Raw genomic sequence first — 23,512 nt, forward strand, 5'->3', positions numbered from 1 at the left:
TATTTACTTATTATCACTTATTATTCACTTATTATTATTATTATTATTATTATTTACTTATTATCACTTATTATTCACTTATTATTATTATTATTTACTAACCCTATGGTAGGTTCTCCCCCATGTGTAGCTTCTCTTAAATTCCATGCAGAAAGTTTACCACCATTTTGATTCAACATCAGCATTTTTTTCCTCGCTGTGCCTTTGCTATTGGACAGTAGAAGCCATGCGGGCAGACCAAGTAAGAGTTTGGTTCACTTTTTTAAGTATGGTGCCAGAGATAAATTAGATATGCAGCCAGTACTTGTTCAACACATGAAAATTTTAATTCTCCAGCCCTCCCTTGTGGCTCAACGTGTTGGGGCACATTACTGAAAATTAGCCGCAGACTGTTAAGCACGGGTTGGAACCCATGCCCGGGAGGTGACCCACACGGCTCAACAGACCTCTCCTGTCTTGCCGCTGCTCCCCTCAGCAGTGTACTTTGTCGATCTACCTGTTCTGCTCCCCACTCTAGCCCCGGTGAATCCTCTCGCCTCCCCTGCACCTCTGACCTGTACCCCAGTTCTGTTTGCGTTTGCATAAGTAAGTCTTTTTTTTTTTTTAAGAAAGAAAATGTTAATCCTCATGTCTTCATTTATCCTGCCTATTTCATAATGCTTAGTCACTGACCAGTACCCACTCTCCAAGACAGGAAACCACAGCTAGGGCGTAGCCAGAGTTCCTGTGTGCTAACATGGGGGAAAAGTCTAAGATGGAACAAAAATATGCCAGAAAAGACCTAAAGAGAAACATATCCCTTGATTAAGAATCACTATAAAGTTCTAAGAACACTAGGACCACAAAACCCACTAATATGAATTTAGGCCAAATCAACTAGGTTTATTTCAAGGAAAATAAGATTACTTTGGGAATGTTTCTTCTCTGTAGTCACATATTGGCCCATATTTGCATTAAGTTTGCTAAATATTTATTTTAAACTTACTATAAGTCAGAGACTGCTAGTGCTGAAAATTAATCTCCACATAAAAGATCACGGGTTTACTACAATTAAAATATACTATTATAAGTGCAGTGACAATGAATTCAAGTAGAACTGTTATGAGTAGTTCAAAGGAGCATTTGTCGGCCTGAGAAGGCCTCCAACAGGTATTGTTATTGGGTGTAAAGAAGAAAGAGATAGGAAAAGGAGTTCATTTTACCCAGAGAGCTAAACAAGGAACAAAGACAGATTTAACAAATAGCATTTCTGGATAGAATACTAGATATTTTAATGGACTGGAGGTGGTAAAGGATGATTCTGAGGATTTAGGCACGATCCAGGTCACAGATGGTACCGAATGACTAACTGTGCAAGGAGTCTGGATTTTGTTCTGAAGACAAATAATAGCCTCTAAAGGATCATGGCAAGAAAGTGAAAATGTCACAATTATTTTCCCACTTGGGACAATAAAGAGAATTTTTGAAGTAGTGCAATGTGGGGTTGAAACATTTCCAAAGCCAGTCAGCCTTAGTTTAACTTTGTTCTGAGATTAACTAGTTAAATGAGCTTAGTTGTTATGCAACCAATGTGTAAAGAAATAGTAACAGAATCATTACATCAGCACCCTGTCCTCAAGAGTAGGAACTTAATTTTCTCTACTACTGTTTTCATTTAAAAAAGTTTAGGGCTGAAGTTTTGTTCAACAGGTTATAATTTTAATCTCTTTAATACATATTTTTAAATATTGGCCTGATTTTTTAATTTTATATTACATATTCTTTGGAGGCAGGTTTTTATTATTCAAATTTTACATATTCCAGACTCAAGCACTGTGATAGATGATGTGAGAACAATCTGAAAATATGTGGTTCCAAACTTTGACAGTGAGATAGATCCTTCTATAGAGCAAATAGGATTATTTAAAAACTAGCTTCATTAATATATCAGTTAGTAGTTCTAATTATGATACAACTATGTATACTTCCTATATTTTACATACAATTTAAGTGATTAACTTAATGGGTCCCTTTTATTTTTTAAAGATTTATTTATTTAGGCATACAATAATTAAGGTATAGGCCAAAGGTTGGGGGTGGTGGTGAGAGGATTCACCAGAGACAGTGTGGGGAGCAGAACAGGTGGATCTGCTGAGGTGAGCAGTGAGTGAGAAAGGAGAGGTCTGCTCCACCATCTGGTCAGCTCTCTGGCCAGGGATCTAACTCTGTGCTGCAGTGGCTGCTTCATAGTGCTGAGACTCAATCCTTGCACCACCATGGAGTGACCCCTTCTTCTTTTGAAGAAATACTTCCTATCGTGTTAAAATTCTTTGATAATGGAATCTCTAAAAGGTTTACAATTAGTTCCTACAAGTGATTAAAAGTTCTATGTAATCTTCAAAATTAAATTACAGACTATAACTAAATATTAGTAATAGAAATGATCATGCTAGTAATACGAAAACCGTCTAATAGTATTTGTTTTTCTTAAATAGACAACATTCTGTTGTCCCAAAAAAATATTAATTTTTATCTATATAGGCAAAATCTTGCCATCCCTACTTGAACATTTTACAATCTGTAGCATTTGTTTTATGGCAAGTTGGGATTGTTTTAACTTTCACCAAGTGAATAAGTATTTAATTAAAATTCGATACTGACATATGTTAGAGTCTATAACTTTTAGAAATCAATGAAATACCAGAACCAGATTTGAATAATAAATAACACATGTATATGAACCAATTGACTTGTATCTCTTCCAATATTTCCTCATCAACAATAGCTTCAACACAATGCTATTCACATCGCAGGTATCAGCGACTATTGCTGTAACTTGTTATAGAGCTGATTAAGTAATTTAGTCAGTTAATTGTCAAGGCATTAATTGGTGTCTTGAAATAATTTTATTATAGGTAAAAGGTACTTGAAAGTTTAGCTTTGTAACACTTTTCAGGTTCCATACATAGAACTGAACATTCATAATAAAACACTAACCTGAGTTTCCCACAGATGTCTTGGTGTTGGTTTAGTTTTATTTTTTGAAAATTTCCAATAATGCTGTTAACAATTGCTTCATTATTTTAGTTCAGCAATTCAAATTGAATTTTCTCTAGCCTTAAGTCAAAATCAACTTGGAAAAACTATTCTCTTCATCAATTCATGATGATGAATATATCAGTACTGAAAAATCCAATTCTGTGACAAATGCGTCTCTAAGCATGATTCATTCATTTCAATCTTTAATAATAACCCTGCAAGGTGGCATATTTTGAACTGTATTTGCTATGACATATTTTTGTTTTTCATATGAAGAAACTGAGTTTCAGGGAGACTATTACTCTTGTTCCATATCACAGATTTGGAGTGTTGGGCTTGGCTTCCATCCCAGTTCAACTTAACTTGATGTTGATCAATATACACCTTCTACAGCATCAGGATGTTTCAATTTTAAAATTTCACATCCCAGTTGCATCGACATTTTTTACTACACATAGTAAGTGTAGTTCCAAGAACAACCAAATTATTACGGAGTTGAATTAACTAAACTGTCACTGTGGTGCTACATAATTTCTTAGCCACTATCCTACATACTCTGACACTTCTATAAGTGACTAGTTCATTAAAAAAAAAATTGCTGCATTTGTTTTGCTCACCCTTTCCCCTTTAGACAAGGTAACAATTGATTTATCTTACTGAAATATGATTAAATTTCAACTTGAACATGAAATCATTTTCTGGAAGTGTGATAGTTTGTTAACTTGTGATCTTATAGACCATAGAGTTAGAAAGAAAAAAGAAAAGAATGTTTCTTACTTTCCCCTAGTTGTTTCAAAACTTGTTTTTTGATAGCTGGTCCTTCGGCTTCCACTGTTGTCACTTCTGCTGAGGTGTGTTTCCCGTGGAGACAGATTTCCCACACCTCCGACAGAGTTTATAGAGTTTACTTGTTGGTTTGACTTTCCAGCAAAACTCTGAAGGAATTTCAGTGTAGAGTTAGAGAGGACCACTGGCTTTGCTTTAGGACTGAATTTGATGCTAGGTTTGCTTGGGAGGGCAAAAGCTTGCAAGGTTAGCATCTCTTCTTCTGTCTTCTCTGTGGGTGTGACAGTCTGCTTTCTCAGACCCTTGGGAGATTCTGCTGTTCCTGAAGGCAGCGTTGATTTTAGAAGACTCTCTTCATAAATTCTGGTCTCAGGTGTTGTTGTTACCTCAGCTGACATGATCTGAGTAGTTGGCACCATCTGGAAACTTTGCATTTTTTCTGGATCAAAAGAAACAGAAGTCATGTTCTTCTGGTAGTTTTCATCCTCAGGTATAGTCCAAGTATTTGTAGTGTTGATAAGCCCAAAGCCCACACTACATAAAACAGAAAGCAGGACAAAAAGCCTGGCTCCCTTCATCTTTGTTATTTGAAGCTGGGAAAATCATGTGAAATAGGGATAAAGTCTTCTGCGTCTTTTCTTTAGATGCTTCCACACTCAGTCTGCTAAGTTAGTGCTTTGCCAATTGAGATGTGTAGAGGAAACAGGTTTCTCTGTTTTGTGGTGGACTCAGGAAGTTTGATTTCCTGGTTGTGTAGTTTTGTATGATCTGTGACCTCTGGGATGATGGAATAATGGAAGTGGTGCAGGATCTCTGAAAAGGCCAAGGGTAGATATAAAAACACAGAAATTATTATTAGGAAAATCTATGTGAAAAACATGTAGTAACTTTCCTATGCACACTCATGCTTCATGCATTGCTGATTTTAAGAGAAACTTGGTGTTGATGATGTGCTGTAAGGAATTTTGTTTGGATGGGCTAGTCAATAAATTGGACATTTTGTTCTACTAAACAAAGGAAATGAGAAGACATTTTGCAACAATTTTCCAGTGTACTCCATCCAGAAAACCACATTTTGTTCAAGGGCATATATGCATGCATATAAGTAAATAGAATTTCATTTACATTGTCTTTATTTTTATGTATGCCAGTTGAATATAAATATACATATACAAGCCTATTTTTATAAAATACATCAGCTATATCATTATTTGAAACAAATGTTAATGTTCATAAATAGTAACAAAGAAAGAAACAAATAACTGAATTATACAGATATACAGGAAACACAGAATTTTGTTTTCAGAATTTCATTCAGAACCAGCTAATAAAATTGATCAGTATTTTACTCCCTCTAATTCTGATCTAGTGGTGAAAAGTAATTGACATTTTATTAGTATCACTAAATAATGGATGAGGAAAAATTGGGAGTCTCATGAAAATAAAATGAGATTATATGTAATGTTTTTGTACTTTTTCTTTAATAGAAAAATTTACTAGCTATATATAATAGTTAAATTGATCAAAGACTTTTCTATGGGCGTTTTCTCTTAAACATGTTTATGGAATTTATAATTTCACTACTCCAGCAAAATCTCTGATTCTCAGGCTTCACTTAAGCTCTCTTAATTGTACACATAATTTCATAGTACTCTTTAATATGTAAATAGCAAGTTATAAAAATATATCCATTCCTTATGTATCAACTTACTCAATAATTACACAAAACCTTCATCAGCTTCAGTAGGATACTTTTTAGGTGCTGAATTACAAAGGAAAGCAGGAAAATATTTGGCTTTCAGTTTGCTTATCAACTATTGGATGTTATTTGAAAGTTAGATTCCTGTGTAATTAATTTTTCTGTCAATTTCTGTGCCAAGCATTTGGCTCTTGGTAAATATTCAGTTATGTGATATTTTCTTTCAGAATGAAAAACTGTAAATCTTGAGCCTGTTTGTTTATGTATTACTTCTGTCCCTAACTCTACATACAGAACACTAGGATTTGAAACAAGGCCTAATTTTTGCATGAACTCTAAACTACTTGTTCTTAACACTTTTGTTCTTCTTAATATTTGCCATTAATTTCTGAGAATACGTTGTTGAAACATAAAATGATATATAAAAAGAGGTGATTTAAACTGACACCCAAATCTCATTAGCAAACCCAATTGACTCTGACATGAGTTACAAAACAGCTGATTGTAAGATATATCAGAAAACATTCACAGTAAAACTATGCATTAGTGAAAAAGTTAAAAGTTCCATCACAGACAATCCAGGCACCAATTAGCTACTAAAAAGAACAATGATACTTCATATTTTTCTCAGCACAACCACAATCTTCAGCACTACAATAAAGATATTATGGTCTCTTTATCTGGAAGCAATCCAGCTGTGGCTTAGATGTTACCAGTAATTCAGAAAGTACAAGTGAGTTTTTTTTCTAGTTAGTGAGCAATTTTAAATCCATCACCTTAGTCTTAACAAAAATGGATGAACAGATTGGCCTTAAAGATAGGACCAGTAAGAGATCACTCATTGGTTCTATAATGATAATAAATGCTTCTCAATTGGTAATTAAAAGTGAACTGCGATAAGCAATTCATTTGTACCCTGAAAAGTATTGACCAATAATGATTTTTGGTTAACCCACCCTAGCTTATAAGTAATCTTGTGATCAAAACACTGGAGATTGTGGGCCCTCCCTGGTGGCGCAGCGGGTTGAAGCACAGCATTGAGAATCTAAAGCCGCTTCCGCATGAGTTCGATTCCCGCCTGCCCCAGAGGTGACCACATGGTGTGGCAGACTTCTCCTGACCCGCCCGCTGCTCCCCTCAGCAGTGTACTTCGTCTATCTGCCTGTTCTGTTCCCCACTCTGTCTCTGGTGAAGCCTCTCACCGCCCCTGAGCCTCTGGCCTGTATCCCAGTTCTGTATGCACAAATAAATAAATCTTTAAAAAAAAAAAAACAAAAAACACTGGAGATTGTTTATCTCATTATCAATATAAGCCATTTTATGCTATGAATCCCCAAATTGTTATATGATTTTAATTTATGGATCATCCCATAAACTTAATTCCTGACAGAATATATTGGTGCTTTAAAAACTGTCAGAGGTCTAAATTCAAATCCTGCTCTTTGGGAATTATGAATATTCATCTAAACTTTTAAGAAAAATAATATTCCTGTAATTCCTGCCTGAGGAATACTGATTCCATTCTTCTAGCTATTTTAAATGCTGTGTTGGGGAAAACTATAGCATCAAAATTTTGTATAACTGAACCCTTTCACTCTGTTCTACCCCCACTGCCTATACATTGTTTCTATTAAATTTTATTCTACCCTATTGCCATGTATTTATTTTGAATAATTTAATAAGAAACTACAAAGCTCATTATATTATGTATTTAAAATATGGAGGTCTTAGTTTTGTTTATCATTTTATCATTGACAATACACTGTAAAATGGTTTTTTTAGGTGTTGGAATAATGGGTATATTTCCCTTCTCTTTTTTTATTTATAGAATATACATAAATTAATTTCCTGACTACAAGATATACAAAAAATGTTTAAGCCAAAGAAATATATAAATCAGTTAAAAGAAAACATTAGATTAAGTAACTCATTGTTAATAGATTATTATTATTATTTAAAAATGTTTCTAATGCTGCAAAATGTATTTTTGTAAACTTGTACTTGATAAAATTTCTTTTATCAAGTAATATTTTCTTTTACACATGAAAAATTCTTATTTTCTTCAAGTAATTTAAAAATGTAAAAGTTTATTTTAACACTTCTCTATAAATTGAATACTTCTACAAAGCAAACTTTGTAATTGCAGAAAATAAAGTTTTAGCTTCACTTTTACACTAATTTAATGTTATTAAAAACCTCTTAAATTTGTATGTGGACAAAGGAAATTTGTAATAATATAGTACAAGGGTGGGGTAAGAAAAGTAACAAACTGTAAATTTGATGAGCTAAACAATGGGTTACATGTAGGCGAATATGACATATTTAATTCTCGAAAATACACTAATTATCAACTCCTAATTTTACTGATTAAAAATTAAGCTTAAGGAAATTACAACCCAACAAAAAGAAAAGAAATCACTCAATCAAAAAATGGACAGAAGAACCAAACAGATAGACAATTCTCCACGAAAGACATCAAACGGCCAGCAGGCATATGAAAAAATTCTCATCATCACTACCATGAGGAAAATGCAAATCAAATACAAGGAGATTCCACTCAATACCTGTGAGAACCGCCCATATTATAAAGACCAGAAATAGGTTGGTGAGAATATGGGAAGAAAATGAATCCTCACACACTGCTGTTGAGGGCTTAGACCAGCCTGACCGCTGTGAAAAAGTGTGGAGACTTATAAAGATATTGAAAGTAGATCTCTCATATAACCCAGCAATCCCACTCCTAGCTATATACGTAAAGAATGTATATAGAAGAATGTACACTGAAGGAAAATCTAAATTCCTATGTAAATTGCAGTACTATTTACAGTAGCCAAGCTATGGAAGTTGCCTAAGGACAGACAGTGGATAAAGATACCCCATGGCATCCTTTTCACCTACAAAATAAAAGATGAACTCTTGCCATTTGCAACAACATGACTGACATTAGCCACTGTTACCCCACTAATAAATAATACAATGAAAAATAAATAAATAACCTGTTAGGATAGGTAAAAGATAGGAAATATTTATTCCAATTCTGATTCTTTCCAAAACCTAATAGTGTTTCTACTCACCTCCTCTTCACCTCACTGGTAAAGAAAGAATCACCCCCACCCCCACCTTAGATGAGATTTAGGAACAGCTTACACACTGGCACATATAAATGTAATGTTTTCTGTGGATAACACCAGGTATCACACAGGGGATGCACTTTGGCTTAGAGGAAAAACCAGGGGCTGTGGGAAGTAGGTTTTGCAATATCTGGAGAGTGGATGGGGTGAATGGGGTGGGCCCACGGCCCACCCCACTCCTTCAGGAGAATGTGATTGACTTGTTTAAATAATTCTACAAACTGGCTGGGAACTGGATCCTACTACTCAGGAATAAGCAGCAACTGTGTCTGTTCCCCTTGATAAAGAGGATTTCTTTTTAGAGGCCCTTATCCACTGGCATAGTGTGGGGAAGGGAACTTGTGGTTAGGTCATCTGAAGTCCTCCAACTTTCACATGTCAAAGCAGCACATAATATGGAATTTTAATTTTAGCTTTTAAGCCTCACAAACTGTATTAGTGAAAATATAGAAAAGTATAACATTGGGGAAAAAGCTTGAGTCCAGAAACCTATCCACACTGACTTGCAAGAAAAGCACCAAGTGAATTCAATGATTTAAAAAAAAAATCTTACTAATAGAAGATACTGGAGCAAATAATTATGTAAATTCAAAAGTGTGTCTAACACATCCCTAACCCAAAATTAATTTTTGATAGATCATAAACTAAATATAATAACTTAATCTTAATAACTTAATCTTCAAGAAGCAAGCATAAAGTATCTTTCAAATCTTAGTATGAGAAATGTTCCCTTGCTAGGCCACAGAAAAGATGAGCCATAATAAATTCGATACATTGAAACTTTCCAAAGTTAAAAAGTTCATCGAAGGACAAAATTTTAAAAATAAATGACAAGTCACATTCTAGCAAAAAAAAAAAAAAAAGATATTTGGACAAACTGTCCACTCAAAATGTAAAATAGATTACTACAAATAAGTAATAAAAAAATCATTTGACAAAGTTCATGGACACATACCAAATATATACAAATGGCCAATGTAAAACTTTGTTTTAAAAGTATGTTAATTAGCAGAGCAAAGAAAATAAAACACAACTATAATTACATACCAATATTGTCCTTATGTTGTTTTCTATCCTCCTCTGTGTCAGCATTGCCATGGCTTTTGAGGTGAATTCTCTTTCTGTCATGGGTTCAACATTTCCACTGAGTCATAACTCTTTTAGAGAGTTACCTTTTTTTTACATTTTTATTGCGTTGTTCTGTCTCATTAGTTTAAATTTTGCATGTGTTTTAATAGGAATTCATTTTCAATTGTTGGTTTTGGTAGTTGCTGGTATAATCAGGCTGACTGGTGGTATCAGTAAGACGTGGAAGGTTTTAAAGAAGCCTGGACAGTAAGCGCGAACAGATGAGCTCTGGTAGACTGTGTTTGTCACTTCTACTGCAAAGACTATCTCTGTTTGGGGGGTAGCAAGTGTTTTGATATCTCAGCCTGGAGTGGAGAATGGCAAGTGTTTTAGTTATTTCTCAGCCTAGACTTCAGTAGTATTTTTTTCCATAGGGAAGTTCAGAAGTTCTGACCTAATTCTGAATACCTGTTCTGTTTTAAGAGCCCCAAACTCAACTCACTAGTTCTTGCTCTGTGTCCTCACCTATGGAACTCTTCAACAGGATGCTCCAACCTGAATGATTTTTAATGTACCTCATTATCCAGAACAGTGCTGCAGCTTAGTATTCCCGATACTGGTGACTGCCCAAGGCAATAACTGCCAACACAGTCACTCCTCCTTCTGTACTGCCTTGTTATTACTTGAAACAAAATTCACTTAAAGTTTTTCCTACCATTATCAGTAGGTCTGATGCCCCTATTGTGTAGCAGATAGTCAGTTTTCCTCATAGGGGTTATTGTCTTTCTTTCTTTTTAAAAATTAATTTATTTATGCATACAGAACCAAGGTACAAACCAGAGGTGCAGGAGCTGTGAGAGGATTCACCAGAGACAACGAGGAGCAGAACAGGCCCACTGAAGAAGTACACTGCTGAGGGCAGCAGCGGGTGGTCAGGAGAAGTCTGCTGCACCATGTGGTCACCTCTGGGGCAGGCGGGATGGAACTCATGCGGAATTGGCTTTAGCTTCCTAATGCTGTGTTTTAACCCGTTGCGCCACCAGGGAGGGCCCTCTTGTTTTTCTTTTATATCATTTTTTTTTTTTTCGTGTTTCTGGAGGAGGGAGCCAGCCATCTTCACTCTGTCACCATCTTGCTGAACTATCAGAGAATTTTAGCTTAACTAGATGCTAAGTGCACTGCAATAAAATTAAGAATTTGTCTTTATTTAGTTACTTCTTTTTTCTTATCTGAATGAAAATCTGTTTATCACTGTTTAAATATAAAAGCATAATAAAGGAAATGGTACACTTGAAACATTCCTATGAATGTAGGCAAAATAATTCTTCAGGATTGGAATGAAGCAGAAAATAATACCCTTCTGTTTCCAGTTTGGGAGTTCTTAGATATTGTTGGGTTTGGGGGTTGCGCAATCTTTGATTATCTCCATGAAATAATTTAAAGACACAGCCAAGCCAGGCAAAGCTTATTTAGGACAGAGAGAATCCAGGGAAGAACAAATAAAAGAATTGGTGGAAGACTCCTGACTTAAACCTCTCTGGGGTTTACTGCACTAGCACTTAGGAGCTGTTGGTTTATTGGTTCAGGCAGGAAGTTAGAAGTCCCCCTTCTACTTCTGTGGGTAGGTATCCGGAACTGCCTTCTCCCCTCCAGGCATTTCTTTACTCTCTTCTGGCTTCATTGGCTCTGGAAAAACTTTCCAGAGGCCCTGGATATGTACTGTGAATTTTCTTTTGGCATTATCCTCCTGTTCTTGATGGGAGATAAGAATAGAAAAGCTAGAAAGGACGCTCCACAAGACCAGAAAACTGGCTCACACAACACTGGGAGTTGGAGGTAGGGAAAGAAGGGATTAACATAACCATTCACCAGTGATAGGAACTAAAAATCCTTAGGTGCCATAGCATAGACCGAAACAAAGAATTAGACTGTTGTTAGAGTGTCATGGGTGCAGACCAGAAGTAAAAATATAGAGTGGAGGCCATTGTAGACTCTAGTGCCCTTCAAATTCTACAGTCATCCAAAATCAACAGTGAACAGGCCACTCCACAAAGAAATAAGCCCCTCCCAAAGAGAAGGAGACTCTGAATGAACCCTACAGATACAGGTTTTGTGGACACCACCCCCACCCCAAACATCAGAACTACAAATTCATGCATCACCAAAGGGAAGCATGCTGGGACATGAAGTGGGGTTAAATAGCCATCTTTGGACACAAAACCAGGCACTTGGGCTTTGGGGTTCTCTTGGCCTAGTGGCTTGTCTCTCTTTTTTTTTTTTTTTTTTTTGTCAGCTTTCAGCATACTCCTGGGATTCAATGTCAGAGAAACAGGTAGGACACATGAACCAACTTACCTCTCTCTCTTCCTAGTTATTCATTTCCTGTTCTCTTGTAAATAAGCCCATTATTAACCTTTTTGTGTGTGTTTGCAGTCGAAACTTATAAGTCTCTTTAAGCACACAAGTGAGGACCCACAATGTGAATTGGGTTGCCCTGTGACACTTGCTAGCTGCTAACTCTCTCCCTTGACAGAGCAGCAGTCTCCTGCCAGCCCATGACCTGTACCATGCAGGGACTTCTATTCACTGACTCCTCAGCAAAGGCCACTCTCCTCTATGCTGCTAGCCTGCAGCCATGAAGGCCTCTCAGCAAACCTGTCCCTTTTGGGGAAGCTCTTCTGCCTGCTTGTGACAATGTACGTGCCCTTTATTCTTTCCTTTTTCATAATAAACCCACTCTTTTGGATATAACTCTGTATCCATCTCATGGATAAACTCACCTGGGAAACTCACCACATGCCACTGAAAGGGGAGTTCTGGTGAAACCCCACTCTCTGAACACAACATCTCCAAAAATGACTTCAACTGACTAATATTTTCCTTTACACTCACTAATGCTTTTATTCCCAAACTCTCCTGAGTACATCTATATCCTATTAAAACACAAAGTTGTTCTCAGATTTTTATGAACCCCCTTCCCTGCTAATCCTTTATTTCTATTTTTTAAAGATTTATTTTTATTCATTTATGCATACAGGAGTAAGCCAGATGTGCAGGAGGTGAGAGGATTCACCAGAGACAGTAGGGAGCAGAACAGGCTGAACCACTGAAATATATTACTGAGAAGAGCAGTGGGCAAGACAAGAGAGTTGTGCTGAAGCATGTGGGTCACCTCTCTTGCCAGGGAAAGAACTCAGGCAGCAGTGGCTGGTGATAACTTGAGACTTTCACCCTTGAATTACCAGGGAGGCCCTAAACCTTTATTTATTTTAGAAGCAGACAGCATTAAGTTGAAAGAAAGCAGTATAATAGACTAGACTTGATCTAAAAATAATTTTCTCGTCCCAACTTAGGCATATACTGCAAGTATGACTTTAAACATACTCCTCAGTTTCCGAAGCTTCAGCTCTAAAGTCTTCTGAATATTATGTGAGTCAACACATATAGAGTGGTTTATACATGTAAAGTTATATATTGATAAAATTTAAGATATTATTATATAAAGAAAATAGATCAACACTGTGCTTATTTTCCACTGTATTCTCTTTTCTTGCTACCACTTGAGCTTGGACCTGCATGTCCTTGTGTCTCTATAAATATGTAAGACTGAGTTATTATTCTAAACAGCAGAAAGTCTTCTGTGTGATTCACATGTTCTACAACCTCATTGGGCATATAAATTTCTGAATTATCCCTTCTTATGTCAATAGAAGGGCATATTTGTAGTGACTTTCCTTCTCCTGATAATTTAAAATTCGTTAGCTCACTATGTGCTGATTCTGGGCTAAGCAATATATTAAATAGCATTTAACTTTTTATTATATTATTTTTATTGAGGTAACATATATGATTTAGTTGTATAGGTTCATATCTTTTCAGATGTATGTTACTAAAACATTGCCTTCATCAAGACACCCAGATTTCCCTACCATATATTATTTCAGTTCTCTAACAATTTATAACATTGTGACTCATAATCCCCATTTTACTAAAATGCCAAATAATTGCCAAAACTATAGCAGCTGAATAAGACAGAACTGTTATTTGAACCCTGATTGTTTAACTTTAAAACTTAAATAACTCTTGTTCCGGACGAGAACTTGGCATCAAGCAGTAGATTCTTAGTTTTTGTTGACATAAACACATCTATCTCTGATTATAGAAAGCTGTTTTTTAAAAAAATAGTAAACACCACAGTGCTTGGTTTCAAATAAAAGAAAACAATAGTATTTCCAAGTGCACCAATTGTCCTCCATGGTTAGATACCCAGAGCAATTTTTAAAAACTTTTAAAATTAAAGCTGTGACTTCCAGCATCCAGAAGATAATAACTTCACAGTACATGTGCTGATTTAGTACATGAAGTAGTCTATCAACTTAAAAAATAAGTTATTGTATAAAAGCAATCTTAAATAAGGCTTTCAGGCTATTTTGAAATATATTGTTAAATTCTGCCAAGAGTTTATCTTCACACACACTCCTATGCTATTACGAAAAAAATGCCACACATTTTAAAGGAAAATGAGTATTTGAAAAAAATCATTGTTTCAAAAAAAATGTATACATAGTAATGAGCCTATGATCTCATTAGAAGCAACATTAGCAAATTTTTAATTTTTTTTTAATTCTTTCAAACAGAATACTAGTTAAACAAAAATCAGTGGTAGTTCTTACCTTAATATTCTTTGCCTGTGGATGTAAACTAGATGCAAATGCACATGTGGAAACCTGATTTCCTCTTGCTATAGGCTTTCTCCAAATTTTCAGCAGCAGAGAAACCCAAGCTTGGGGGGGGGGAGAGAAGATGGGAGGGGATGCAAATTACCCTTTCAATGGCCTTATCTTTATTCCCACTAAAATGCCTAGCAACAGAAACCCAAAAGCCAAGAATCCCAGATGCCTGAGGGCACTTTCTCCCAGGCTGCCATTGTCCTTTCCATGATGCACTGATCCTCAAGCTCTTGCTAAAAAGTGTTATCCAACCTGAGGCTTAGTCACCACAAGGAATAAAGTGTTTTAAATAGTGTAAGACTTAAAGAGTTTTCCTCATAATATGCATTATGATATATTTTTCTATAATTAACAATATTTAAGCCAATATGGAAAATAGGCTTAATATACAAGTCCTATATATTAATATTTAGACTTAATTCTACCTGACTTATGTATAAATACAACAAAAATAGACTATGGCAATCTGCTCCATTTTTTGTTTGCTTTATTTTATTTTTTAATTTATACCATTGTTGAAGTACTAGGCTGCATTCCTGAAAGTATTCTTACACATTGATAAAAATGATTCCAGTACTTTTCTGAAATTTTCTACAGTGTCTTAACACCTTCTGTAAACATATGCAAAGTGAGTTCCTGGGAGTGTACGTCTCTGACAGAATTTGTGTAAAGCAGAGAGAAACTTCAGTGACCTAAATCCTATTTCACATTGTTACAGGGCAGGGAGAGGGACACCCTTAAGCCCCAAAATCTGTCCATTCTAAATAGGTTCTGCCATCCACAGCATCAAGACAAAACATATTATGACCTTTAGTGGAAAGGAACTTTAATACAATTAGTGGGCAATACAAAAAAAAAAAAAGACAAAGAATATAGTTCCTAAATCAAACACCCAAAGTTTACCCATCCCCTTGTGGGTAAAAGTCTACCCAAAAGGGATTGGCCCAGAATAAAGCTTGAAATCCTGCAACAAGTACCTTCTGGCGGGGAACCACAGAAAAGTATCAGCAATGGCCAGACAAGTCTGGGAAGAAAAGAGTAAAATCAAAATCAAGATAAACACTACCATAGTCAACCTTCTCACAGATCTCTCACCCACTTCTGTTTTAACCAGTCCAGGATCAAGTAACAAGAGCTGCTTCTTCACATGTCTCTCTGCTCCATATGGCTCCCTCAGGTCTCCTTCGGGCTCTCCATCCTGCTTCCTTCCTCTTCAGTCTCCTGTCCAGTTTCTTCTCTTTTCTGCTCAGCTCCACCCTCTTTCTGGGTGGGGCAGGGAACCTGGAACCTCCCCTTTTCCTGGGGACCACCCTGTTACAACATGATTTCAGCATTGGTTACATTTCTTTCATTGAGTGACTCAGTCTGCTTCTGCACCCTAAAGGGAGGTCCTGGCCTTTGCTATCTTTATGATATCATCCTCCAATCTTGTACATAGTAGGTGATCAATAAATATGTGGTGTTTGCTCTTGTAGTTCAGGGTAATGGAACTATTGATTAAGTCTCAGTTCTTCCTCCATAGTATGTTCCCTTCCAGATGTTTATATCCGATGACCTGAGACTCCTCAGTTGAGTACATTGTTCGTTGTTGACAATCTTCAGATTTTAACCATTCATCTCACTTCCTGAAACACCTTTGAAAGTTTAGCTGCATATAGGTGGGAGTGTCACTGATTTCAGTGCATTTTCAGTGGTTTGCTGTTCAAAGGAAAAATGTCATTTTTGGGAAATAGCAACCAAGCAACCAGGAAATGTACTTTTTTTAAGTAAAGCAAACATTCATTCCATTTGTTTTCATGAAGTGGATAATTTCTGAATTGCTATATAAATGTATTACCTGATCACAAACAGAATAAAATAATAAGTTACAGGTAAATAAAACAATTTGACTTAAACACTACACTTTCCATTATAGTAATTATCAGAAATTATGCTTCCATGGATATATTTCACATAAAATTTATAAAAAGCAGATATATATATATATTAAAAGTGTTTATTGGCCCTCCCTGGTGGTGCAGTGGGTTAAAGCACAGCACTGAGAATCTAAAGCTGCTTCCGCATGAGTTCGATTCCCGCCTGCCCCGGAGGTGACCACATGGCGTGGCAGACCTCTCCTATCAAATCTAGATGTTATTAGCATGTATTAATATTTCTGTATTATGCATACTTTATAATGTACATTTATACTATAAACATGTACATTTTTATCACAATATGTATCACATAAGACACATGAATAGCATTGTGAATAGAATATATATATATAATTTTGTTTGTATAATTGAATATATATCATAAATATACAATGAATAACTGATACATAGTAAAAAAATGCTTACATTTTGAAGAGAAATAAATAAGTAAATAGTTATGGGAATTATTCAGAGGCCAGCTTTTATTTTATTTGTGTGTGTCTGTGTGTGTGTGTGCTTATAGAGAAAGAGATAATTTCCTCATGGAAAATTAAGCTTCTTGGCTCAAGAAATTGTCTTTTTCTGTCCTCAAAGAATCTCTAGAATGTGGCACATTTAGAATTATTAAAAAATTGTTGAAAATAGTTCTTAAGAGTCATGTCAACTTTTCTAAAGCCTTTTCAATCCTCAAATAACAATTTTCTATTGCAACCAGAGGTAATTCATGTAAAATATCAACTGGATTATGTATTCTTCTCTCTGTTCTAAATCCTGTTTTCCCCATTGTTCCTACAATGCAGGTCATATTTTAAGGTGCTGAATGCACTGACCACTCCCATTTATCTCATATCTGTCTCCTCTTTGCTTACAATGTCTTTGTTTCACTGGTTCTCCCAGTTGTCAAATTGTCATATCATGTATTTATTTGTTTTAAATCATTCTCCCAAATCAGTTGTTAAATTCCGTGATGTCAAAGGAACTTTGACGTTTAATATCATAATTGTGTACCATGATAGCAGATGCTTATCTATTATCTATCTATCGATCTATCTACCTATCTATCTACCATCTATCCATCTGGCATATCTAATTTTCAGATATGTTACTAACCATTCATTTTTCTATATCTAAATTTTTTAATTGAAATGATGAAACAATTAAAATAGTGCTTAAATAGTATTAAGTGACCTAAATGGAACATAGGTCACTATCAATAAGTTCTCATTCATACACAAATTTTCAAGACCAGTCATGTTCAAGGTCCAACAACATGGTTCACTTAATAAACAAGGAATTAGAAAAGGAAAGAGTTTCTAAGAACGCAAGCGATGAGATATTTTATCCCAGATAGTGTGCTTGGTGTCCAGAAGTCCCAAACACTTATACGTGGATCTTTGTGTAATGTTCTTTAAAGTCACCACTCTGATGGAGGTGTTAGCAATCCAGCTATACAACAAAAAGGGAACATAGGGAGTCCCTCGTGGTGCAACATGTTAAAGCACAGCACTATGAAGCTATCTGCAGCCACTGCAGCACAAGTTCAATTCTTAGCCAGGGAGGTGACCCACATGGCGTGGCAGACCTCTCCTGACCAGCCTGCTGCTACTTTTAGCAGTGCATTTCAGTATATTTGCTTATTCTGTTCCCCACTCTGTCTCTAGTGAATCCTCTCACCTCCTGCAGTATCTCTGGCCTGTACTCTAGTTCTGTATGTATAAATACGTCTAAAAAAAAAAAAAAAAGGAAACATGGACTCCAGGTCAAAAAGCAGATTTAATGCACCAGGGCTGACTAAGAGGATTCCTATCCCAAAGCTGTGTCCTGTCTTTAGAAAATTAGGGGCTTAAATACACTTTCAGTTTCTATAAGGTTCTGGGTGGGTTTGCATTGGCAGCTGCACATGGTCAGATATGCCGTGGCCCTCCCTGGTGGCACAGCGGGTTAAATCACAGCAATACATGCAAGCTGCAGCTGCTTCAGAGCAAGTTCCATCCCTGCCGGGGAGGTGACCCACATGGTGCAGCAGACCTCTCCTGCTTCACCCACTGCTCCTCTCAGCAGCGTACAAAGTCTATTCTGTGTTTTGCTCTCCACTCTGTCTCTGGTGAATTCTCTTACCACTTCTGTCCTGTACCCCAGTTTTGCATGAATAAATAAATAAATAAATAGTTTTTTAAAAAAATACATGTAATCAGTTCACAATATTTATCTGTTAAACCTATCCTGTGTCATCCTATGGTAATTATTAATTGATTTAATTTTTTCCTCATTTTGCATGTCCTTTCTTTTTCAGGTCTGGCAAATTTCAATAGCATTCAACAATTCATAATGAATTGTTCCTTATCTGAATGCTGGATATTTTTGTATTACATTAAATATTCTTAAGATTGTTATGGAGTATGATTAGCTTACCTTAAGCAGTATGCTCATTTCCTTTCTTGCTTTTAATCCTATTAGGAAGAACAGAGAAGCATTTGGTAAGGGGTAATTTTTCTTGACTATTGAACACAAATTCTAGTATTATGATATATTGTAAAAAAAAAATAGTCTACCATCATTAGTATTAGGAGTAGACACAATTCTAGGACCTACCTGTTCTTAGAAATTTGTTCCTTCTAAATCTTCTACATGATTCCTTCCTTGTTATGAATATGTTCAACATAATTTAACTAAATATTTGAGATTGGCACTCTGCAGAATCTAATTTTCTCTCTGTGCAGCAATTTTCTCTCCATACTACCCTGCAAACTCACATTTGCTGTTTCAGTTTCCCAAAGACAACTCTCAGCTCTACTTAGACAACCCCCCCAACCTCAACCAAGGCTTGAATAAAAACAAACATAATGATCACTTTATATGGTAGCAATCAATGTTGCTTGATTTTGATATGTGTCAAGAAAGCCATTGTTTCATATATTTTTCTGGTTTTTCAGTTCTACAAGCAAAAGAATAAAGCCAATCTGTGATACGACACCTGGATAGAAGCAGAAGTCTTATAAAACAATATCCTTTGTAGTTCATATCTGTTTGCAGTTGTGTAACTGAAGATTTGATTGAACAGACTATACTTTAAATATTGTAAAATCAATTCATTACTGTGAGGAAGTTATTACTAAATGAATCTCTTATGGAATTAAACATAAAAGAACAAATCTTGCGTTACTATGCTGTCAGTGGTATTGAAGAGATGAATGTGTTTCTTTATTCTGGAAAAAAAAATGGAACCTTCTATATTTATCAGTTAAAAGCACTCAGTAAAAACAGAGATGAAACTAATTCAAGAAATTAGTTTTACTCTTCCACTTGCAGACGTAATACCATTAGAAAAAAATTCTGCCTCAAGCTAAATGAAATGACCTACCATGAAATGTTAAGCTACCTCTGTGAACAAGAATATAATGTGATTTGAAATGTAACTTGAATGATCTTTTTGTAATATCACAAACTTAAATTGTTCAGTACTTTCCTGGATTTTCTTTTATCTCTTAGTATTCTAACAGATTCTTTATACTGACAAATCTTTTTTGAAAAATTATAAAGAAAAAGATTACAGATGAAATAATAAGTTATATATAAAAGAAAATGAAGTAGTTTAATACATTTCTTTGGAATTTTGCTTTTGTAACCAAAATATTAAACTTGTTCTAGAAGTTTGTATTTTTAACATACTGAAACAAACTTTAGAATAGTTTGTAATAAATACGGACAATAACCATGAATAACTTTAATTATCTTTTTTCTCTTACATATCAGCATTTATTCAATAACTTAATTTTGTTATTTCAAATATGTAATGTCTTTGGACAAAGTTTAATAATTCAATGTAGTTAAATAGAGATATTTTTCTTGTGTCACCCAAATAAAAGAGGGCATACTTACTTATGTTTAGAAAAAAAGTTCCAAACAAATATTTTATTTAAAAAAAAGATTTATTTATTTATTCATACAGAACTGAGGTACAAGCCAGAGATGCGGAGGGTGAGAGGATTCACCAGAGACAGAGTGGGGAGCAAAACAGGCAGATCAACCAAGCACACTGCAGAGGGGAGCTGCGGTCTGCCACGCCATGTGGTCACCTTCCAGGCAGGCGGGGTCGAACTCATGCGGAAGTGGCTTCAGCCTCTTAGTGCTGTGCTTTAACCCGCTGCGCCACCAGGGAGGTCCCAAACAAATATTTTTAATAGATAATTAAATGCATTATTTCATTTTTGTCTGTGCCTTTAATGCTAAGTACATAAAATATTTGAGAATTTCTAAGATCACTGATTAAAACAAATGGATTGTATAATTTATTTTACTAAATGAGTTGAATCTTTCAAATATTTTATTTTTCTAACTATTAGATATATATTTATATATTATTTCACAGTTACAAATTCATTAAGTCATCATTGTTCAGAACCAGAAGATAATCTTATGTTTAGCATTCTAAGTAAGCTCACTTCAATAGCAGAAGTATTATTTTTTATCGCTCATAACTTTTATTTTTATTTTTAAATAATATTTATTATTTATTTATACAGAAGTGGGGTACAGGCCAAAGGTGCAGGGGTGGTAAGAGTATTCAAGAGACAGAGCAGGGAGCAGAACAAGCAGATTGATGAAGTACACTGCTGAGGGGAGCAGGGGACAGGTGAGGAGAGGTCTGCCACACCATGTGGGTCACTTCCCCGGCAGGGGATAGAACTCACACTGAAGAGGCTGTCACTAGCTTGCAGTGCTGCATCCTAACCCGTTGTGCCATCAGAGAGGGCCCTATTTTATTTTTAAATATAACCTGAAATAAATATTTCAGAAGTTGCTAACTTTTAAGTAAATACTTATGCAATAGCTACCATTATAAAAATTTCAAAGTTATAAAACATTTTATGCAATATTTATAATATGGACACATGCTCTTGAATACAAATTTAGAAACAGCATGAGTTGAGTACCATATTTTTTTCTTTTTAATGTGTTGATAACCTGGGCTATATTCTATACTATTTTTACCTAAACAGTGACTCCAGAAAGGGATCTTAGCTTTCAAACCAAAGCAATTTTATTTCTGAGCAACAGATGGCAGTATAAAATTCTAAATTCACTTTCACTTTTCCCCCTATGGTTCCCTTTCTTTCTGAATCTATTTTTAAATTTACAATGACTGCTGTAGCCTCAGAAATCCAATTATCTTTAATTCAGGAAATGTGGTTTTTCTGACATTCAGTTTCAAAGAAAAATGTTTGTATTATCTTGAACAAAATACTGTTTTTTCACAATTAGTATCTGACAGTACTTGAACAAACGATAGATCAAATTTTAGAGACATTAACATCAAAGCAAATGAAACAAAGCTCATAATCCAATTGATTTACACTAATAGACCTAGAAAGCTCCACTTGAAAATGAGGATAATCTCCTCCACAAATTAGTAGAAATTAGAATGACCTGTGGGGGAATAGGTTTTAGAACTAAATAGCCACAGGGAAACCGAATGCTTAGCAGTATAATTGATTTTAAAAGATAATAATCAAATGCATCAAATTAACCTATTTTTTAACAGGCCTTATAAATTTTATTTTACTCTTTCACCGAGACAAGTTGCTTAAATGCTGCTTTTATTTTGAGAGTTGCACTCCCACATTCATAGCTACATTATTTACAATAGCCAAGCTGTGGAACATGTCCCCTCAGATGAAGGGAACAAATTGTCCTTTTGTTTCCTTCAAGAAGGCAGTGTTTACTCTATATAGGGAAAAGACTGAGCAGGAAGGATGAGGGCAAGAAAAGTTATTGTCAAAGATACACGCCAGGCTGGTATACAAAGCATGGGTTCATTTGTTATAGAATTTTCCATGAGCACAAGGTTTTGGGAGGTAAGTGTAGTCAGCCACTGTGCCTAAATGAGGCTTCTATGATGGCTCACCCTGGAACTACCAGCTGTACCAGGAAGCAGACTTACCTCCTTAAAGGGCTTACCTGTTTATGCTCTATTTTCAGCAGTCCTACTAATGGCATTCTATCGTGCCAAGTGTTTTCTGAAAACATTTTGGAAACTTAAGTAGTGACCTATCATTACCCCATTTCTCTTGTTTATATCCATTTTCTTAAAAAAATATATCATTTTTGTCTCTACTGAGTTATCATTCAGAAATGTTCCATATTTAAACTTGTAAGCAAAATATTAACAATTTACTCGTTTCCATTTTCCCAACCTTGTTCTTTTAAAATTCTCACTGTACGTGACAAAATAGACTTTAAATATGCAAAGCCATTTTAGTCTCATTTAATCTATTGTTTCTGTTTCATGTCTCTCAGGTATAGAAGAGACCATCCTCACTGCAGTTTATTTATTCCTTATATTATCTTCACTACTAATTTATATGAATCTGTTATTTTGATACTGCCTTATACATTTACTCTGCTTCTTTAGTAACATGAAAAGTAAGCTTTAACTCATTTATTTTACTGGGGTTGACAAATCATGCTAAATCACGCTCCATTTCTGGTTGTATTAAATTCCAGAATGTCATTTTAAGATTGTCAGAATGTTTTCAACAAACCAATAAACAAACCAAGACAAAACTCAATAGTTCTAATGTGGAATAAGTGCTCTGACGAAAATTCAGGCCAGAGTGGGGCTGACTGTGCTGACCCAGGGACTGGCAGCCAGTGAGCACTGAGAACCTACTAAAGATTAGCTCTCCAGCAGGAATAGCAAGTCAAAGCATTCACAGGTGGCATGAGTGAAGTAAGGTCAATTTTTCATAAGAGGTATAGAAAGCTAGTGTGTCTTTTTTTTATCTACAATTTTCATAGAGATGTGGTAATCTGGGTTAGTTTCAAGTGTGCACAATAGAAATAATGTAAAATAACAATGACTTAAATAACAGAAATGCAAAGACAGTCAAAGGCTGACATGGGCAACTCTGTTCCAGAAAGTTCTCAGCTATCAAAAGTGCATCTAATCCTCTGCTCTGCACTCTCTAGTATATAACTCATGTCCTTAGTCTCCAAAATGGTGGGGAGAACTCTCTTTAATGTATCTGTGCTTTAAGAAGTGAAATAAAGAAAAATAGAAAGTAGAAAAAGAGGTAAAGATGTGTGCAGCCATTGACTTTTAAGGAAGGTCCTAGTAAGTGTCATAAGACACTTGTACTAATATTTAATTGGCCAAACTTAATC

At 35.4% G+C, this 23,512-nt stretch overlaps 1 protein-coding gene across 1 annotated transcript in view; it reads right to left on the minus strand.

Annotated features, from left to right (window-relative positions):
- MMRN1 (multimerin 1) overlaps positions 1-4,472 on the minus strand; it is a 62,727-nt gene extending 58,255 nt beyond the window's left edge. Inside the window, exon 1 of the mRNA XM_004681121.2 lies at positions 3,796-4,472. Coding sequence (XP_004681178.1) covers positions 3,796-4,382 — 587 coding nt within the window. The 5' untranslated portion in view covers positions 4,383-4,472. The remainder of the gene's footprint in view (positions 1-3,795) is intronic.
- Between the last annotated feature and the right edge of the window lie 19,040 nt (positions 4,473-23,512).

The sequence above is a fragment of the Condylura cristata genome, unplaced genomic scaffold (assembly GCF_000260355.1).
Source record: "Condylura cristata isolate star-nosed mole 26May11 unplaced genomic scaffold, ConCri1.0 scaffold00012, whole genome shotgun sequence".
Classification (NCBI taxonomy): domain Eukaryota; kingdom Metazoa; phylum Chordata; class Mammalia; order Eulipotyphla; family Talpidae; genus Condylura; species Condylura cristata.